We start from the raw sequence: 15,284 nt of genomic DNA, 5'->3' as shown, positions 1-15,284 counted from the left end.
TTGTGAGCTCCCTCGCCATTTGCTATGTTGAAGAAGAGAACTGTGAGTGCTATGCTGCCTGCTCAGTAACCCTAAGCTAGCCTTCTGTGGTAGAAAATGGCAGCGCTGATGTAAGAATCCACTTCCAGTTCAGTCAGCTTCTTCGGAAAGCGCTGCAGGAAGCAAAATCGCTTTGGCCTAGAATGCCATGTTTTGCCTAGAATGGCAGAGGTGTCCTACAATGAAGTTGGAAAGGGGGATACTTAACCTTGAGAGATGTAAACAAGCATTGATTAGGATGCCAATGGTGCCAGCCAGAAGGAGGTTTTTGTCTTGCCAGAGATGATAACCAACCAGAGCAGGGCTTACTGTGTTCCCCAAGATGTTGCTGGACATGATTCCTATGATGTCCATTGGCCATGCTGACTGAGACTGATGGGAGGTGGAAATCCAGGTTACCAGTGGTAAACTGCAAAGTTATAAAAGTTATTTTAGATTGTTTGTTTGTTTGGTTTGGTTTCTCCCGCCCTCCAGTTTGCAATGGAACTCCCATGGTGGCTCACAAAAATATAACACCACCATTAAAATACAGTAATTTTAAATAATTGGCTAAATTATTTAATTCACTTGAAGGAAGTATTACTCATTTACACCAATACTGTGACCTTTGACTCTGGACTGTGTGTTTCGTAGCTGAGGAAACACAAGTGTGACTCACTGCCAAACTGAATGCACCTGTACAACATAAATGACTTATGTAATCAACAATGTGACTCATGAGACCTGCAATTTGTTTATGACTTGAGTCAGAAGGCACTCATTGTGATGCCTTAATTTAAAAAGTCAAAAGGTGGTTCTGTGCAGGTATCATCTTTAGAAGATTGCCAGGGAAGAAGGAGAGAGAGAGAGAGAACACAACAAGTTTTTGGACTAGCTGTACTTGTAAGGCGCACCTTCAACAGCCAACCTGCCAACATATTTTCTTCGACTGAGTAGGTAGGTACCAATTCCATATTTGGGATGCAAGCATTTTACTAATTGGTGTAATGTAGTGGCTATAAAAGTGTGAGTTATGAGATGGTAATTCTCTGGTTCAAATTTCCATACTGTCATGGACTCACCTGAGAGCCCTAGACAAGCCAAAGCAACAAAGAGTATTGTAGCACCTAAAAAAACCCCAACAAACGTAAGCTGTTGTGGGCTTTTAAGTCAGCCATAGCCTCCTAGACACCCAATCCCCTGTAACGCAGGGCCCATAATGTTGCTGTACCACAAAGGGTTATTGCAATGACAGGGATAATGCATAGCAAGTACTTTGGGAACTTAGGGCAACACAGTACGTAATTATTATTATTGTTATTAATTATTCTAACTTCTCCTTACTGATATGGATAGCCTCACTTAACAGGGTAGAAGATGAAGCATACTGTATGGGCATGTTGGTCTGTCTGACTATCCACCCATCCTTCTCGCTGGGTTGTGAACGATTAAATCATGCTCTATGAAACTATGAATGAAATCAATGGGTATGACTGACTTCCATCGATTGTTTCAATGGGTCTACTCTATTATTTACTTATTATTATTGTTACTTATTATTTTCTTTAATATTTACAAATGCTATTGGAAAAGAAAAAAAGAAAGGAGATTCTTCCAAATTATTGCCTGGCAACCCTGATTCCATAGGGACTTTGAGTTGCCACCTGTCCCATGACATACACACATGCCCTCACACTCCCTCACTCATGCAATGGGAAACATTTGCCACCCCCCTTTTCTGGTTTCATCTGCTCTTTCAGCCAGCTCTCTGGCCTTGCGGTGCGGCTTTTAAACACCAGGTTCGTCTACTGGAGGTTTTTAATGCCTATCTGATAGGCAAAGCCCCATTTGCTAAATTTCTAAATAATCATTGCATCACCCCCTGAATTTCTACCTCTTAAAAGAGAACTGGGGGGAGATACCCAACAACTCCTGATTCAACCAAAAGCCTTTGTCAAGAGGTCAGGAGAAAAAGATTCCCAAGGGATGAACATGGTAGGGCTCTGTTAAATTGTTGGGTTCATTTTCTCCAGGCTCCTGGGAGGGAGCAAGGATTAGGAAGGGACTGTTAGGACATTGTCTGAATAATACAGGTTACACGGAAAGGGGGAGGATGTTAGGATATTGATGTTCCATTCTAGCTTGCTGGGAACTTCCATTTGTGTATAGCTTTTGCTTTACGCTTCTTGCTCTTGAACACGAAGGAGAGGAGACATGTTTTCTTTGTCCTGATCTATGCTGAATAAACTGCTTGTAAATATGCTTTACATATGCCTCTGTTCACCTTTCCATCGCGAAGAGTTTATTATCTCTGCTGGCTTGCATGCTCAGCTTCTAAAAGGTTTCTGAAGCTCTAAGTCGCTGATTGATGCAGAACCAAGGGCTGGAGTTCGACCGGCAACCAGGCGGTGGGCTGGAACCAGCTGGGGGCTTGCCAATTGCCCCCGTTCCCTCAGACGCATCACCACAGGGGCTCGGTTCAGTTCAGATTTGAATGCGAACCTACCTACTTCACATTTTCAAAAACAATATGCAAACCGAAACACAGCTGTCTTTTGAAATGTGCTCTGATCCACATTTTGTGATGCAGTTCTCCTGCCAAATGATGTATACAAAAATTATTGTAGCACAGAGAAAGGGAGGGAGGGAGGGAACAGGGGTTGGACCATGAGCATCCATGAAGGGGATGAGCAGTCCTTTCCCACTAGTAAACCATAATTCCCAGAATTCTTTGTTAAACCAGAGTATGTTTCTAGCCTTTGTAGACCCTGAGATATGGGACAAAACGTACAATTGCGGTTTGTCTTTCTTTTGTGTGTGAAGCTACCCTGCTCTCCCCCCTTTCAAGCATTTTACTCCCCACTGGAAAGGTGCCTGTGGACACCCATAAATGGAAGAATTTGGAGAGGAACCAAGGAAGAGGGGAATTAGAGCGAAAAAAGAATATAAAGGAAAGGAAGAAGGAAGCAATTTAGAATGAAAGATAAAGCTAGGAAGAAAGTAGATGTGGGTTGCATTGCTCTGTGTGTGTGTGTGCGCACACACACACACACACCCCCAAGGATGAGTATGAGAGAGAGGTGTGTTTGTTTCTAGGAATGTTGGCTCATTTCCTTGAGTGATCTGCTTCGCAAGGGCATGTGATCTTCACTCCATGGATTCATAGGATTTGTGACATCACTAGAGCTTGCCTTGTGACATCACCAGGCCCTGCCATGTGAGCCCCAGGCTTTTGGATGCTGGAGACCAGGGAACCTCAAGGGCACTAGATCTGCTACACTCGCTCTGCCCTGCCAGGGAAGGAACATGGGAGTTGTGTCAGCAACCGCTGGGTGGATCCAACAGTCAGCTCCTTACAATCACAAGGGTGACTATTCTTGTTGTCATCTCCTTCATGATCAGTGTAGCTCACCTCTAAGTGTACATAGCTCAATGACAACTTTCTTCCTCAGATCAGGACAGCAAACAAAAAAAATGAGCATGGCATAATCTCAGAGAGGGTTGAAAACTGAAGTCCACATCTTTCTAGGTCAGGATACCGTTAGAGGGAAAGAAACGAGTGTACAACTTAACCCTGATTTTAAACAACATTTGGATTTCTGAGACTATTTCACCCTTTCTGTGTGCTAAGTTGTAATTTCTTTTTTATTCAGTCAGCAAGCTACAGAGTGGTCAAAGAAAACCCATAACTACAGAAAAGCATGTGTGAGACCAGGAAAAGAGCAATTGAGACACTCTTTCCAATCCAAAATTGTATGGCACGTAGAGGGCTCTTAAAATACAATATGAGAGGCTTTCATATTTTATTTTATTTTTTGAAAAAGTATTAGTTTCATGTAATCCAGAATTTGTAAAAGAAAATTCTCAGAAAGGAGGCATTGGAATGTGGCAGTAGACTAACCGAACCACTTATCTCAGACCTGATTCATTGTAAATTAAAGCAAAACTGAAGCATCCAAATAAGCTCTGCTCATTTATCTGTTCTCCAAAAAAGTTTCCTGTGCAAATGCAGGTCAGTGCCTTGATTACCAGATTCAACATGCACTGTTAAGATATGGGAGTATGATCTGAGGCATTATTCCTGGCAGGTGTGGGTGTTGAATGGGCATTCCAGGATAAACTTGGAGATGAAAAGGGAAGCTCCTAAATTTACATGAATTCTTAAAAGGAAATGCTGGTAGGTGAAGCCAGAGCCAATGAAAAGAAGAGCTAGCCCAATTACTTGTAAGATCATAGAGATAGGAAGGGACCCAAGGGTCATCTAGTCCAACCCCCTGCAGTGCAGGAATCTCAGCTAAAGCATCTGTGACAGATGGCCATCCCACCTCTGCTTAAAAACCCCCAAGGAAGGAGAGTCCAGCACCTCTTGTCCGTTCCACTGTCAAACAGCTCTTACTGTCAGAAAGTTCTTCCTGATGTTGAGTCAGAATCTCCTTTCTTGTAACTTTATCCATTGGTTCGAGTCCTGCCCTGCAGAGCAGGAGAAAACAAGCATACTCCCTCTTCCATGTCACAGCCCTTAAGATATTTGGAGGTAGCTATCATATCTCCTCTCAGTCTCCTCTTTTCCAGGTGAAACATATCCAGCTCCTTCAAGCGTTCTTCAAGGCATGTGTTGAGGGGCTGATGAGGTAGTTCTCCATTAGCCCTAATTGGTCTCCGCTGGCTCTTGCAGACTGTCAAGTACCATATTTTTTACTCTATAAGACTCACTTTTTCCCTCCTAAAAAGTAAGGGGAAATGTATGTGTGTGTGTCTTATGGAGCGAATGCAGGCCGCGCAGCTATCCCAGAAGCCAGAACAGCAAGAGGGATTGCTGCTTTCACTGTACAGCGATCCCTCTTGCTGTTCTGGCTTCTGAGATTCAGAATTTTTTTTCTTGTTTTCCTCCTCCAAAAACTAGGTGCATCTTGTGTTCTGGTGTGTCTTATAGAGCGAAAAATACGGGTACTTTGCGTACAGTAAAAAAAATAGGTTTGTGCGATTAAAGTGGATTAAAACGCTTTGTTGCCCTTGTGCGAAAAACCCACTTTTTGCAGTTAGGAAAGTGATGAAGAAATGCCTTGAACAGTGTGGAATGTATGAATGATTGATTGGTGAGAAGGTGTATATACAGCCCATAAGCAAATCAGGGTGAATGTAAAAAGAGATTGGACAGATTTGTGGAGAATAAGGATATGAATGGCTACTGGTCCAGTCTCAGAGGCAGTACAGCTCTGAACACCAGCTCTCTGGGATTGTGAGCTGGAAAGGGCTTTTGCGCTCAGGTCTTGGTATCTGGTTGGCTGCTGTGAGAACAGAATGCTGGACTAGGTGGGCCTCTGGTTTTATCCAGCAGCCAGGCTCCTCTTATGTGTGTTTGAAAAGAGAACAGAGAGTTTCAAAGGGTTTCCCCTTCCCTGAAGAAGTGAGAGGAGACTGAGAAGCATTTATCCTTCTTCCATTTAAAAAAAGAGGAAGTAATGAAGCTGAGAAACCTTACTTGTCTGAGAAAAGCTGCCTGGATGATCTAAAATAAATTTTAGATTAAAAAAAGGGGGATTTTGAAACAAACGGAAGTTGAGGAATGTCATGCTACTTGGGGAGGATATAAGCCTCTAAGAACAGAGCCTATTCAATTGCGGCTCTGAAGTCGTAGCAGGCACACCCTTCAAGCGAGGTCTTCCTGTGTTCCTCCTGGGTCTCCTTTCGAAGGCAAGTGAAAACATTCTTATTTCACCAGGCGTTTGGGATGTAACTGGAGGTGTGCTTTAACTGTTGCTCTGTTATCAACAACTTTCTTGACTGTGTATCTGCATGCAAACTGTTCTGGGGGGTTGGAATTGTATGGAATGTTCAATATTTGCAGGGAATGACCCAATTGGTGGATTATTTTCCTTGCAGGGTAGAACAAATTTATATGTTTGTTTGTTTGTTTGTTTGTTTGTTTGTTTGTCTGTCTTTTAAAATTCTTGTTTATTTATTTTAAATAGCACTATAACACCCCTTGCCAAATTTGGATTCAGGATAGTCTGCAATGACTTTCAGATGTCGTTGGATTCCCAACTCCTGTCATAGCCAACCATTGTTCATGCTGGCTGGAGCTGAAGGGTCATAGATTTCCTGCCCTTGTTTTACAGCATTAACAGTACAACCCTATACATGCCTACTCAGAAATAGCTTCCATTGTGTTCAGTGGGTTTTCTTCCAGAATCGCAGTCTAAAATGTCAGAAGGCTGTAAGCTATACAATTAAAAAAAACACCCAACTACAGTGATACCTCGGGTTAAGAACTTAATTTGTTCTAGAGGTCCGTTCTTAATCTGAAACTGTTCTTAGCCTGAAGCACCTCCTGCTGCTGCCGCGCCGCTACCGTGCGATTTCTGTTCTCATCCTGAAGCAAAGTTCTTAACCCAAGGTACTATTTCTGGGTAAGCGGAGTCTGTAACCTGAAGCATCTGTAACCCGAGGCTCATAACATACTAGTCCGTAGTGAGTGTTGCAAACTTATTTCAGATCTGTGCGAGCTTACTAAATAGCAGCTGTATTGTTCTGTAATTATTTCACCAATAGGTTGACTGCATCTTTGCGAGCGAAATTCCGGAGGAAGTGAGGACAGACAGCCACATCTACCTATTCCGTTCCGCAACATCATGTGTGCAATGTCCTGCTTTTAAAATGAGTCCTGCCACATAGAGGGAACTAATCTGAGAAGATAAGGAAACAGCATATTGATCCAGTCAGATCATATAGGAGGAGAAACACCCTTTCCCTAAGGAGCCACAGCCAGCATGACAGAGGTAAATGTATAGATGGACTCTGTTTTGTTTTGCAACTCTTTAGTTTTCAGCCAGCCTCCGAAACAGGTGATTGCTTTATGGGGCTGTAAGTCTATGCGTAAAAATGATCTGAAGCCATGGCACTGAAGAAGTCAAGCTAGCAATGCCTTCAGCAGCACTGCAGAATCAGGGCAAGAAATGGGTGTACACAAGTCTGAGCTCATCTGTGAAATCTCTTGATGGCCTTGGTCAAATGATTCTTTCCCAACCTCAGTTACCTCTCTCCAGTGGCGTAGCGTGGGGGGTGCAGGGGGGGCCGGCCGCACCAGGCGCAACATCTGGGGGTTAGGGTTAGGGGGCGCAAATCCACAGGTTAGGGGGCGCAAATCCACAGGTTAGGGGTGCAAATTACTTGCCTTGCCCCGGGTTCTGACAACCCACGCTACGCCACTGCCTCTCTCTGATGTGATGATACTGATGTCCTTGTTGTGAGGATGGGTGAAGTAATAGTTGTAATTAATTCTGTGCTGTGGAAATGTTATAGGCATGCTCGTTCCAGGCTGACGGCATATGGTGGAGTCAGCATGCTGAATGAGCTAAGCACAGCTGGGTCTGGAAAGTGTGCATAAAAATGCATTTAGACTAGGGAGGGCGACTTGAACAGGTGCATAGATTAGGCAAAACTGCATTAAAACATGCATATTTTGAGAAATGCATGTTAAAAAGCTGGTGAACTTTTCATAACGGCATTTCTTTTTTTTTATAAGATATTTATTAGGGTTTTACAAAAAACAGAGATTTACAGAATAAAAACATAACGGCATTTCCCGCCTAAATAAATAAATATATATCACAGACTGATGCAGAAATGTTAGAAACATATGTAATTGTAGAGTTGGAGGGGACCCCAAGGGTCCTCTAGTCCAGCCCCCTGCAATGCAGGAATATGCAGGTGGCCCATATGGGGATCAAACCAGCGACACAGGTGGTGTTAGAGCCATGCTCTAACCAACTGAGCTAACTGTCGTTGTGGCAAACTGAATTTAAGACTGGGAAAAGTGTGAAACTGAAAGAAACTGAAATTGGCAGAGTTATACACCCCTAGAACCTGCCAGTGCCTGAGTGGGGATGTTCAGGAAGCCCCATATAATAAGATACCTTGAGTTCAAAGGAAGAAATGTAGGGTATAAATGCTCCCTCCCCAGAAATACTAGGCTGGCTCCCTCCTTGCTGCCCTTCTGCTGGCAGGTGAAGACTTCCTTATTCCTACAGGCTTTTGGGGACTGACTGCTTTGAATGAAAATTTCATTGTAACTATCTGTATGTTTTTAATAATAATAATAATAATAATAATAATAATAATAATAATAATAATAATATATTTATATCCCGCCCTCCCCAGCCAAAGCCGGGTTCAGAGCAGCTAACAATAGAGCTTATATATATGTGTATATGTGTGTGTGTGTATAGTTTTAATTCTATTAATGTTTAATTGTTTTTTTCCCTATGTTTTAAACTGTTCCTATTTTTACTGTAAGCTGCCTTGAGTCCCTGTCAGGGAAAAAGGCAGAATGTTAATGATAACACTAATACTAATACTAATAATACTAATACTAATGTAGTCAATAGAACAGATATCATACAATACATAAGGGCAAGTTGCTCCAAATCTTACCTTACATCCTCCATTAATTCACTGGCCACTATTTCTCAGTCTCAAAACCTGTTGCTTTAATAATACAGTGGTACCTCGGGTTAAGTACTTAATTCGTTCCGGAGGTCCGTTCTTAACCTGAAACTTTTCTTAACAATGAAGCACCACTTTAGCTAATGGGGCTTCCCGCTGCTGCCGTGCCGCCGCTGCGCGATTTCTCTTCTCATCCTGAAGCAAAGTTCTTAACCCGAGGTACTATTTCTGGGTTAGCGGAGTCTGTAACCTGAAGCGTATGTAACCCGAGGTACCACTGTATTGACCTACCTTACAGAGTGGTTGTTAGGCTTGGCAAGATTATGTGAAGTGCTATATTTTCAGCCCAACCCCATTGTGAGCTATATTTCAGATTCTGTTGACTTCAAGGGACTTTACTCCCCATATACAGCCTGACTGAGAGGCCACAAGTCTGTGATGCTTTCTAACGACTTAAAACTTCCACACTCTGATGAATGCAAAGTGACCATTTTATTTACTGCCCCCCAGGGAAGCTTTCCTTATTTTAACAGAAGTTAAAGGCTGGTGACGGAAAGTGTGAGTGGCTCTCCGTGTTGCCCCCGCTTTTTATTTCCTTTAGATTTTCACGGTCAGGAAATGATGCTAATGGCAGGGAAATGCCTGTTGTAACGTGTCTTTCTGTCTCTTTCAAGGAGGAAATGGAAGATAGCGGTCTCGAAATCGGACTTTTTTACTACGTGTTGATGTGGTTTGTCATCTGCTTCGTCTGGTGGAAATGGAGAGCAGGGCAGAAGTTAAAAGATATGTACCTTGTAGGGAAATATGTGTTCATCACCGGCTGTGACTCTGGATTTGGAAAGCGGGCAGCCAAAACCTTCGATAAGAAAGGGTTTCAAGTGATTGCTGCCTGCCAGACTCAACAGGGAGCCGCAGAGCTGAAAGCAGAGACTTCCAGGCACCTCCACGCTGTGCTACTGGACGTGACAAACACAGAGAACATCAAATCAGTTACAGAATATGTTAAGAAAGAAGTTGGGGATAAAGGTAGGTGACAGGCACCTGCACTCCTCCCAAAATCTACTAAATGCAGTGCAGACCCCCAGAGGGCTCCTGCACATTTAAGAGAGGCATAGAATTAAGGGCTGCTGTGAAGGAGGAAGGCTTAGTGCACAGAATTTCTGCTTCTGTGCAACCTTAAAGATATAGCCTCCAGGTACATATCTGCTAACCTACACAAAAAGCCAATGAATTGTTTTGGTATTTCTTAGGTTTTTCCTTTCCTTCTTAAAGCAAGTTTTTAATTAAACTTACGGTTTGGGGTATAAAGTGATCACCATGCATTGTGGCTTCTGTCCACTGGGTGAGGGCTCATCCACACTTCTGCTTGCCCCATGCCTCGAAAGCATGGGTCCAAGTGGTTTTCCTGCTTTTTCCCAGGGAAAATCCCCTGTTTAGTGCTAAATCGAAGCAAACATCAATCTGGAGGAATGCCCAAATTGCCATTTGCTCCGATTGAGCACTAAAGAGCAGCTTTTCCTGGGGGAAAGCGGTGGGGCAAGAGGAAGTGTGGATACCTCCTGTGTCTCTTAGGTCCAGACATGAAATTATTTGTATATATAATTGTTGGTAAGTCTTTCATCTGCTGTATTGTGCAGAGTGAGCTCTCCCCCCCCTTCCTGTTTCCACAGCCTTCATGTTTTAAAAGCATAGAAAGGAAATTTGAAGTAGGTTGTGCAATGATGTGGCAGAGTGTGGGTGAGGCTGTAAAATTCTAAAACTTATTAAGAGGCTTGTTGAACAAAATGGGGCTTACTTCTGAGTAGGTATGGGGGTATGGGAGGTAATAGCATGTGAGCAGTAGAGAAAGCGGTGAAGTTTACAGGGAAATTGCAGGCATTTTAAAATTACGGCTTTTTACTGTTGTAAGCTTAGTGTTGTAACTCAATGTTGTAATTTAGTTTAGCCACTGCCACACAAACCTTGACTCTTATTAGGAGCAGTATTGGCTATGGCAGGGTAGAAATAAAAACAGTGGTCTTATTTTTAATAAGGGTTTTCCACAGGAATTCTTCCAGGGTTGGGGGACAGTAGAATACCAAAATGATAGGAATGTATGAAATGGCATGGAGAAAGGGGATAAGTAAGTCTTTTTTTCTTCAAGTCTCTTAACGCTAGCACTCTAGAATAATCACTCCTATAAGAGACAGTGACGGCCACCATCTTGGATGGCTTTAAAACAGGATTAGACAGATCTATGGAGGACCAGGCTATCAATGGCTACTAAGAACAATAACTATATTCTCCCTCCACTGTCGAAAGCACTGCAGTCTGCTTCTGAATACCAATTGCAGGAAACCACAGGGGCAGAAAGTATTGTTTTGCGCTCAGGCCCTGACTGTGGGTTTCCTGTGGGCACCTGGGATGCCACTGTGAGAACAGGATGCTGGCCTGATCCAGTAGGTTCTTGTTATGGTACTGGGGAGCAGGCTAGTTTCTCATAAACCAACCAACAAAAAAACGAGAAGAATACCTGCCTGATTTTGAAACACTTTAAAGTTGCTCTTTTTAAGGTCACGCCGCTGTTCGTGATTTGGATTTGATGTTAACTACGTCCTGCGTAGGGGAGGCACTTTACTATTTTATATGGCAAGCTCCCTCATATGACAGGATGCAGACCGAAGTATTGCTTTAGTGAGTGAGCAATTACATGTATGTGTGGAGATAATTGTCCTATTCAGAGCTTTCACATTGCCCTCATAATATTACAATACTTTTCAGCAGTGGCAATGCACACATTCATCAGTGAGTTTCTGCATGATGAAATGTCAAGTGGTGTGCATGCGTGTTTGAATTAGCCCTCGCTCACTCAGGCTAAAGTGTTCAGAATAAAGAAATGGCATGATTGTGAATTGCTACCAATTAACATAGCTGGGTTACTGTTAACGACCTTTCTGTTTTTACATAGATGTAATGATATTTTTATACCATTATGATGATGATCTTGTTATCTGCCTTTTGAATAATAATGATAATGGGGATGTTAAATCACAGAAATCAATTTCTCCCAAAAAGTTTCATTCTCATACATAATAAATTATCTTTTTCTTTGTTTTTTTAAATCTCTCTCTTCCCCTCCCCCCATAGGTCTGTGGGGCCTGATCAATAATGCAGGAATTATGGGAGTATCAGCACCAACTGACTGGCTGACCATCGAGCACTATAAAGCACCAATTGATGTTAATCTAATAGGCCTCATCAATGTTACTATACACATGCTGCCATTGGTGAAGAAGGCAAAGGGAAGGATAATAAACGTAACCAGTGTTGGAGGTGTTCTACCAATATGCTCAGGTGGTTATTGTCCATCCAAATACGGGGCAGAAGCATTCACCGACAGTTTAAGGTAAAATGATAGCTAATGGATGGCCTTCATAATGCATGCATAATTCAACCCAAACTGAGCATGGGTTCAGTGCCTGCATGCAGGGGATAAAACTGGGCTTAGTAAAATTCTGTTTCCACCATGCCACTGCCCTCACCACCACTGACATCCATCCAAATCTCTCTCTCGTTCTACCTGAATCAGGGGTCATCCAGCGAAATAGTACACCCATGAGACAGTGCTCCTAATGCAGGAAACTAATGCAGTTCTTGGTCATCAGGTTTTTTTACTCCGCTTTCTCCACTTTTCCTACATTGCAAGATAGTACACAAGATACTAGTATATAAGACTTATTTGGATTTAAATCATGGGCTCCACCTGTCCACGTTCTGTCTGGTGTCTGTTCACAAATGATATCTTACTTGAAACATAAGTGCACATCATGAAAAGGATTTGAAGGTCTGGGCTGAACATCTGAACCCAATGTCTTCTTGAGTTGCATTGGGTGCATTAATTGTGAAGCAAGAACCAATTACCAAGTTATTGCAGAGAATGGCCCAGATCCCTGGGATCTGGTGGAGCCATTAATATAAAATGAATGAAGAGAAACAATCTGGTTTAAATGTCAAGGAGATAGGCAGGAGTTCATATGAGGACATGCATGATGGATCTCTTGTATTCATGAGGTTTACCACAAGGACTCCAAAGGCATCCCATGACCTTGACTCATTTTATATAGAAACGGAGAAGTTTCATCTATAAGATCTTTGTGTTCGTGTGCAGAAACTATAATGTGCTGCTGACAGAATCTACATAGCACTTTCTCTAAAAATCAGCCCAAATTATTGACCAAAATTAATGACAGCTTTTTACTTTATTTGCAGACAGGACATGAAACCATTTGGAGTGAATGTTTCTTGCATTGAGCCAGGGCTGTTTAAAACAGGGCTTTCTGACAGAGACATGGTCATGAGACAAAAAATGGCTGTTTGGGACAGTCTTCCTCAAACTATACAAAAGCAGTATGGTGAAAAATACTTAAAGGAAGGTAAGCCATGAGTTGCTTTGTTTTGTATTAATGGCGAAAGGGCCTAAACATAATTCTGAAGTAGTCAGAAGTAGAGATGCCATCAAAGTTCAACCAAGCCTGGTTGAGAAATTAACTTCCAGGTTACTCAAAAAGGCACCTCAAAAAATAGGAGAACACTGTGACTGAGTCAATATATTGAATATGTCTCGCTGAAAAAAATTAGAATAATAATTTAAAAAAGAGATTTTCTGTGGCTCGGTTCAATATCTAGGGCAGAGAATAGTTCCTTCAACCTTCTCTCATCTCCCTGCCAACAAAGGTCCGTATAGTTAAAGCCATGGTTTTCCCAGTAGTGATGTATGGAAGTGAGAGCTGGACCATAAAGAAGGCTGATCGCCGAAGAATTGATGCTTTTGAATTATGGTGCTGGAGGAGACTCTTGAGAGTCCCATGGACTGCAAGAAGATCAAACGCATCCATTCTTAAGGAAATTAGCCCTGAGTGCTCACTGGAAGGACAGATCGTGAAGCTGAGGCTCCAATACTTTGGCCACCTCATGAGAAGAGAAGACTCCCTGGAGAAGACCCTGATGTTGGGAAGAATTGAGGGCACAAGGAGAAGGGGGCAACAGAGGACGAGATGGTTGGACAGTGTTCTCGAGGCTACGAACATGAGTCTGGCCAGGCTGTGAGAGGCAGTGGAAGACAGGAGTGCCTGGCGTGCTCTGGTCCATGGGGTCACGAAGAGTCGGACACGACTAAATGACTAAACAACAACAACAACAATCCTTCCCTTCATTTACCAGAGGTGAATGCAGTAGCGGCAACATGTGGTAGAAAGGAGGGAAGCTTTATTGCTTCCTTTCCTCAGCTTCATGCTCCACAGTATACATCATGACTGAAGAGTGGTAGGCCTTGGAATCGTCCCAAGGATTACCCACAATGCCAGTAGACCTTGCAAAGACTTCCATGTCCTGCCTGCAGCACAGTTGGATAATGGAGAGAGAAGGGAAGGGAACAAAAGGCGATAGGAAGCCTTATTATTTAACTGCAAGTAACAATATGCCAATGCTCTTTGCACAGTGCAAAACTAGCTCCACGTCAACAGTACTTCAAATAAATAAGGATTGCACAGAATTAAGACTCTTGAAGCTTATTGCTGCATTTATTTTACCTCCCTCTCCTGGTTTCATTCTCTTTGCAGATGCAGTAAAGAAGGAGAAACTAGTGAAGCTGTGTCAGAATACAGACATCTCATTGGTTGTGAATTGCATGGAACATGCCTTAATGAGCAAATATCCAAAGGCCCGGTACAGTGCAGGCATGGATGCTAAGATTCTTTGGCTACCACTTTCAAAAATGCCATCGTTTGTGCAGGACTTTGTACTCATGAAGAACAAAGTTCAGCTGCTTGACCCAAATGCTGTGTAAAATTGCATCCGAAAAAACCCTCCAGCTCGTGCTTTTTCAAGCTGTGCGTACCGAACAATGAAGATGAATACATCTGTGTTCACAGGTGATCAAGCATCCAGAGATGTTGGCAGTAATTGCTTCTCTTTTCTTGTTTACCCCTTTTTTTAAAGAGCAGTTGTCATAAGGACTGCTTTGCCCAGTGGTAGTGAAGGCAGATCTAGATGACTCAGGCTTAGCATTTGCCAACTCAAATAAATCTTAGTGAATCGACCAGTCAAATATTGTTCGAGTAATAGTTTGAAATTAATAGTTTGTCAGAATGTTGTCAAAGTACACAGACAATTATGCCCGTTACAAATACTACAACCTGTTAACAGAGCCCGGTTCCTCCTAAGAGCTCTACCCAACACCTGGGACGTATCTCTTTCTCCTCGCACAGAAAATACTATTGACTTGTACTATTGACTTCCCAGGAACTTATGACTTGTCCCATTTTTCCTTAACAAACATTTTCTGGTGCTAAATGCCTCTGAGCATATTTTGGCTCTCTTTTCTTCCCAAAGGCAATAGATCCTTTGGGGGGATGGCTTCCAAGGGCCCCTGAGCATGTATAGAACATTTTTCCTTTCTGAAGAATATGTTCCCTCGCGTATCCTAGGCTGCTTGGCTAGGGTGGTCTATGGGGAGGCTAGTAGAGCAGAAGTGTGCCAACTCCTTCCTGAATGAGTGGCAATGAATGAGGCAAGCTGAGACTCCCAAATCAGTGGTCAAATGTCCTGGGCCGGCCCTAATGAGCAATGAGTGATCCTGACTCTTGCAAAGCTGGTAAGTGAGGCCCCCTTACTTCTCCCACTGCTACACCATGGTTTGGGGGAAAAGATAGGTTGCTACTGCCAGAAGGGTGCTCATGACATATTTGGTTATGGCTGGATGGTGTCAACTGACACAATGCAACCGGTCAGAAACCCATGTTATGTGTGCTGGCTGAAAGTGTGTTGTGTGACAGAATGCTGGT

At 42.8% G+C, this 15,284-nt stretch overlaps 2 protein-coding genes across 4 annotated transcripts in view; both read left to right on the top strand.

The window, feature by feature from the left end:
- Nucleotides 1–15,284, top strand: part of LOC310742765 (retinol dehydrogenase 5-like) — a 36,927-nt gene that overhangs the window by 5,049 nt on the left and 16,594 nt on the right. The gene's annotated exons all lie outside the window — the stretch shown is intronic.
- On the top strand, nucleotides 955–14,548 carry LOC310742656 (dehydrogenase/reductase SDR family member 9-like). 3 transcript variants are annotated; one of them, XM_083572084.1, is made up of 6 exons: nucleotides 955–975; nucleotides 6,571–6,797; nucleotides 9,138–9,489; nucleotides 11,590–11,848; nucleotides 12,712–12,875; nucleotides 14,061–14,548. In XM_083572084.1, exons 2-6 carry the CDS (start codon nucleotides 6,789–6,791, stop codon nucleotides 14,285–14,287), a joined length of 1,011 nt encoding a protein of 336 aa, XP_083428210.1. In that variant the 5' UTR covers nucleotides 955–975; nucleotides 6,571–6,788; the 3' UTR covers nucleotides 14,288–14,548. The 3 variants fall into 3 exon arrangements, with proteins under 3 accessions (XP_083428210.1, XP_083428209.1, XP_083428208.1); XM_083572083.1 differs by lacking the exon at nucleotides 955–975 and adding an exon at nucleotides 3,220–3,385; XM_083572082.1 differs by lacking the exons at nucleotides 955–975; nucleotides 6,571–6,797 and having other exon boundaries at nucleotides 9,087–9,489.

This window comes from Podarcis filfolensis (assembly GCF_964270895.1).
Source record: "Podarcis filfolensis genome assembly, chromosome: 1".
Taxonomy (NCBI): Eukaryota; Metazoa; Chordata; class Lepidosauria; order Squamata; family Lacertidae; genus Podarcis; species Podarcis filfolensis.
The sequence above is the reverse complement of the archived record's forward strand: the minus strand, read 5'-3'. Positions and strand labels throughout refer to the sequence as shown.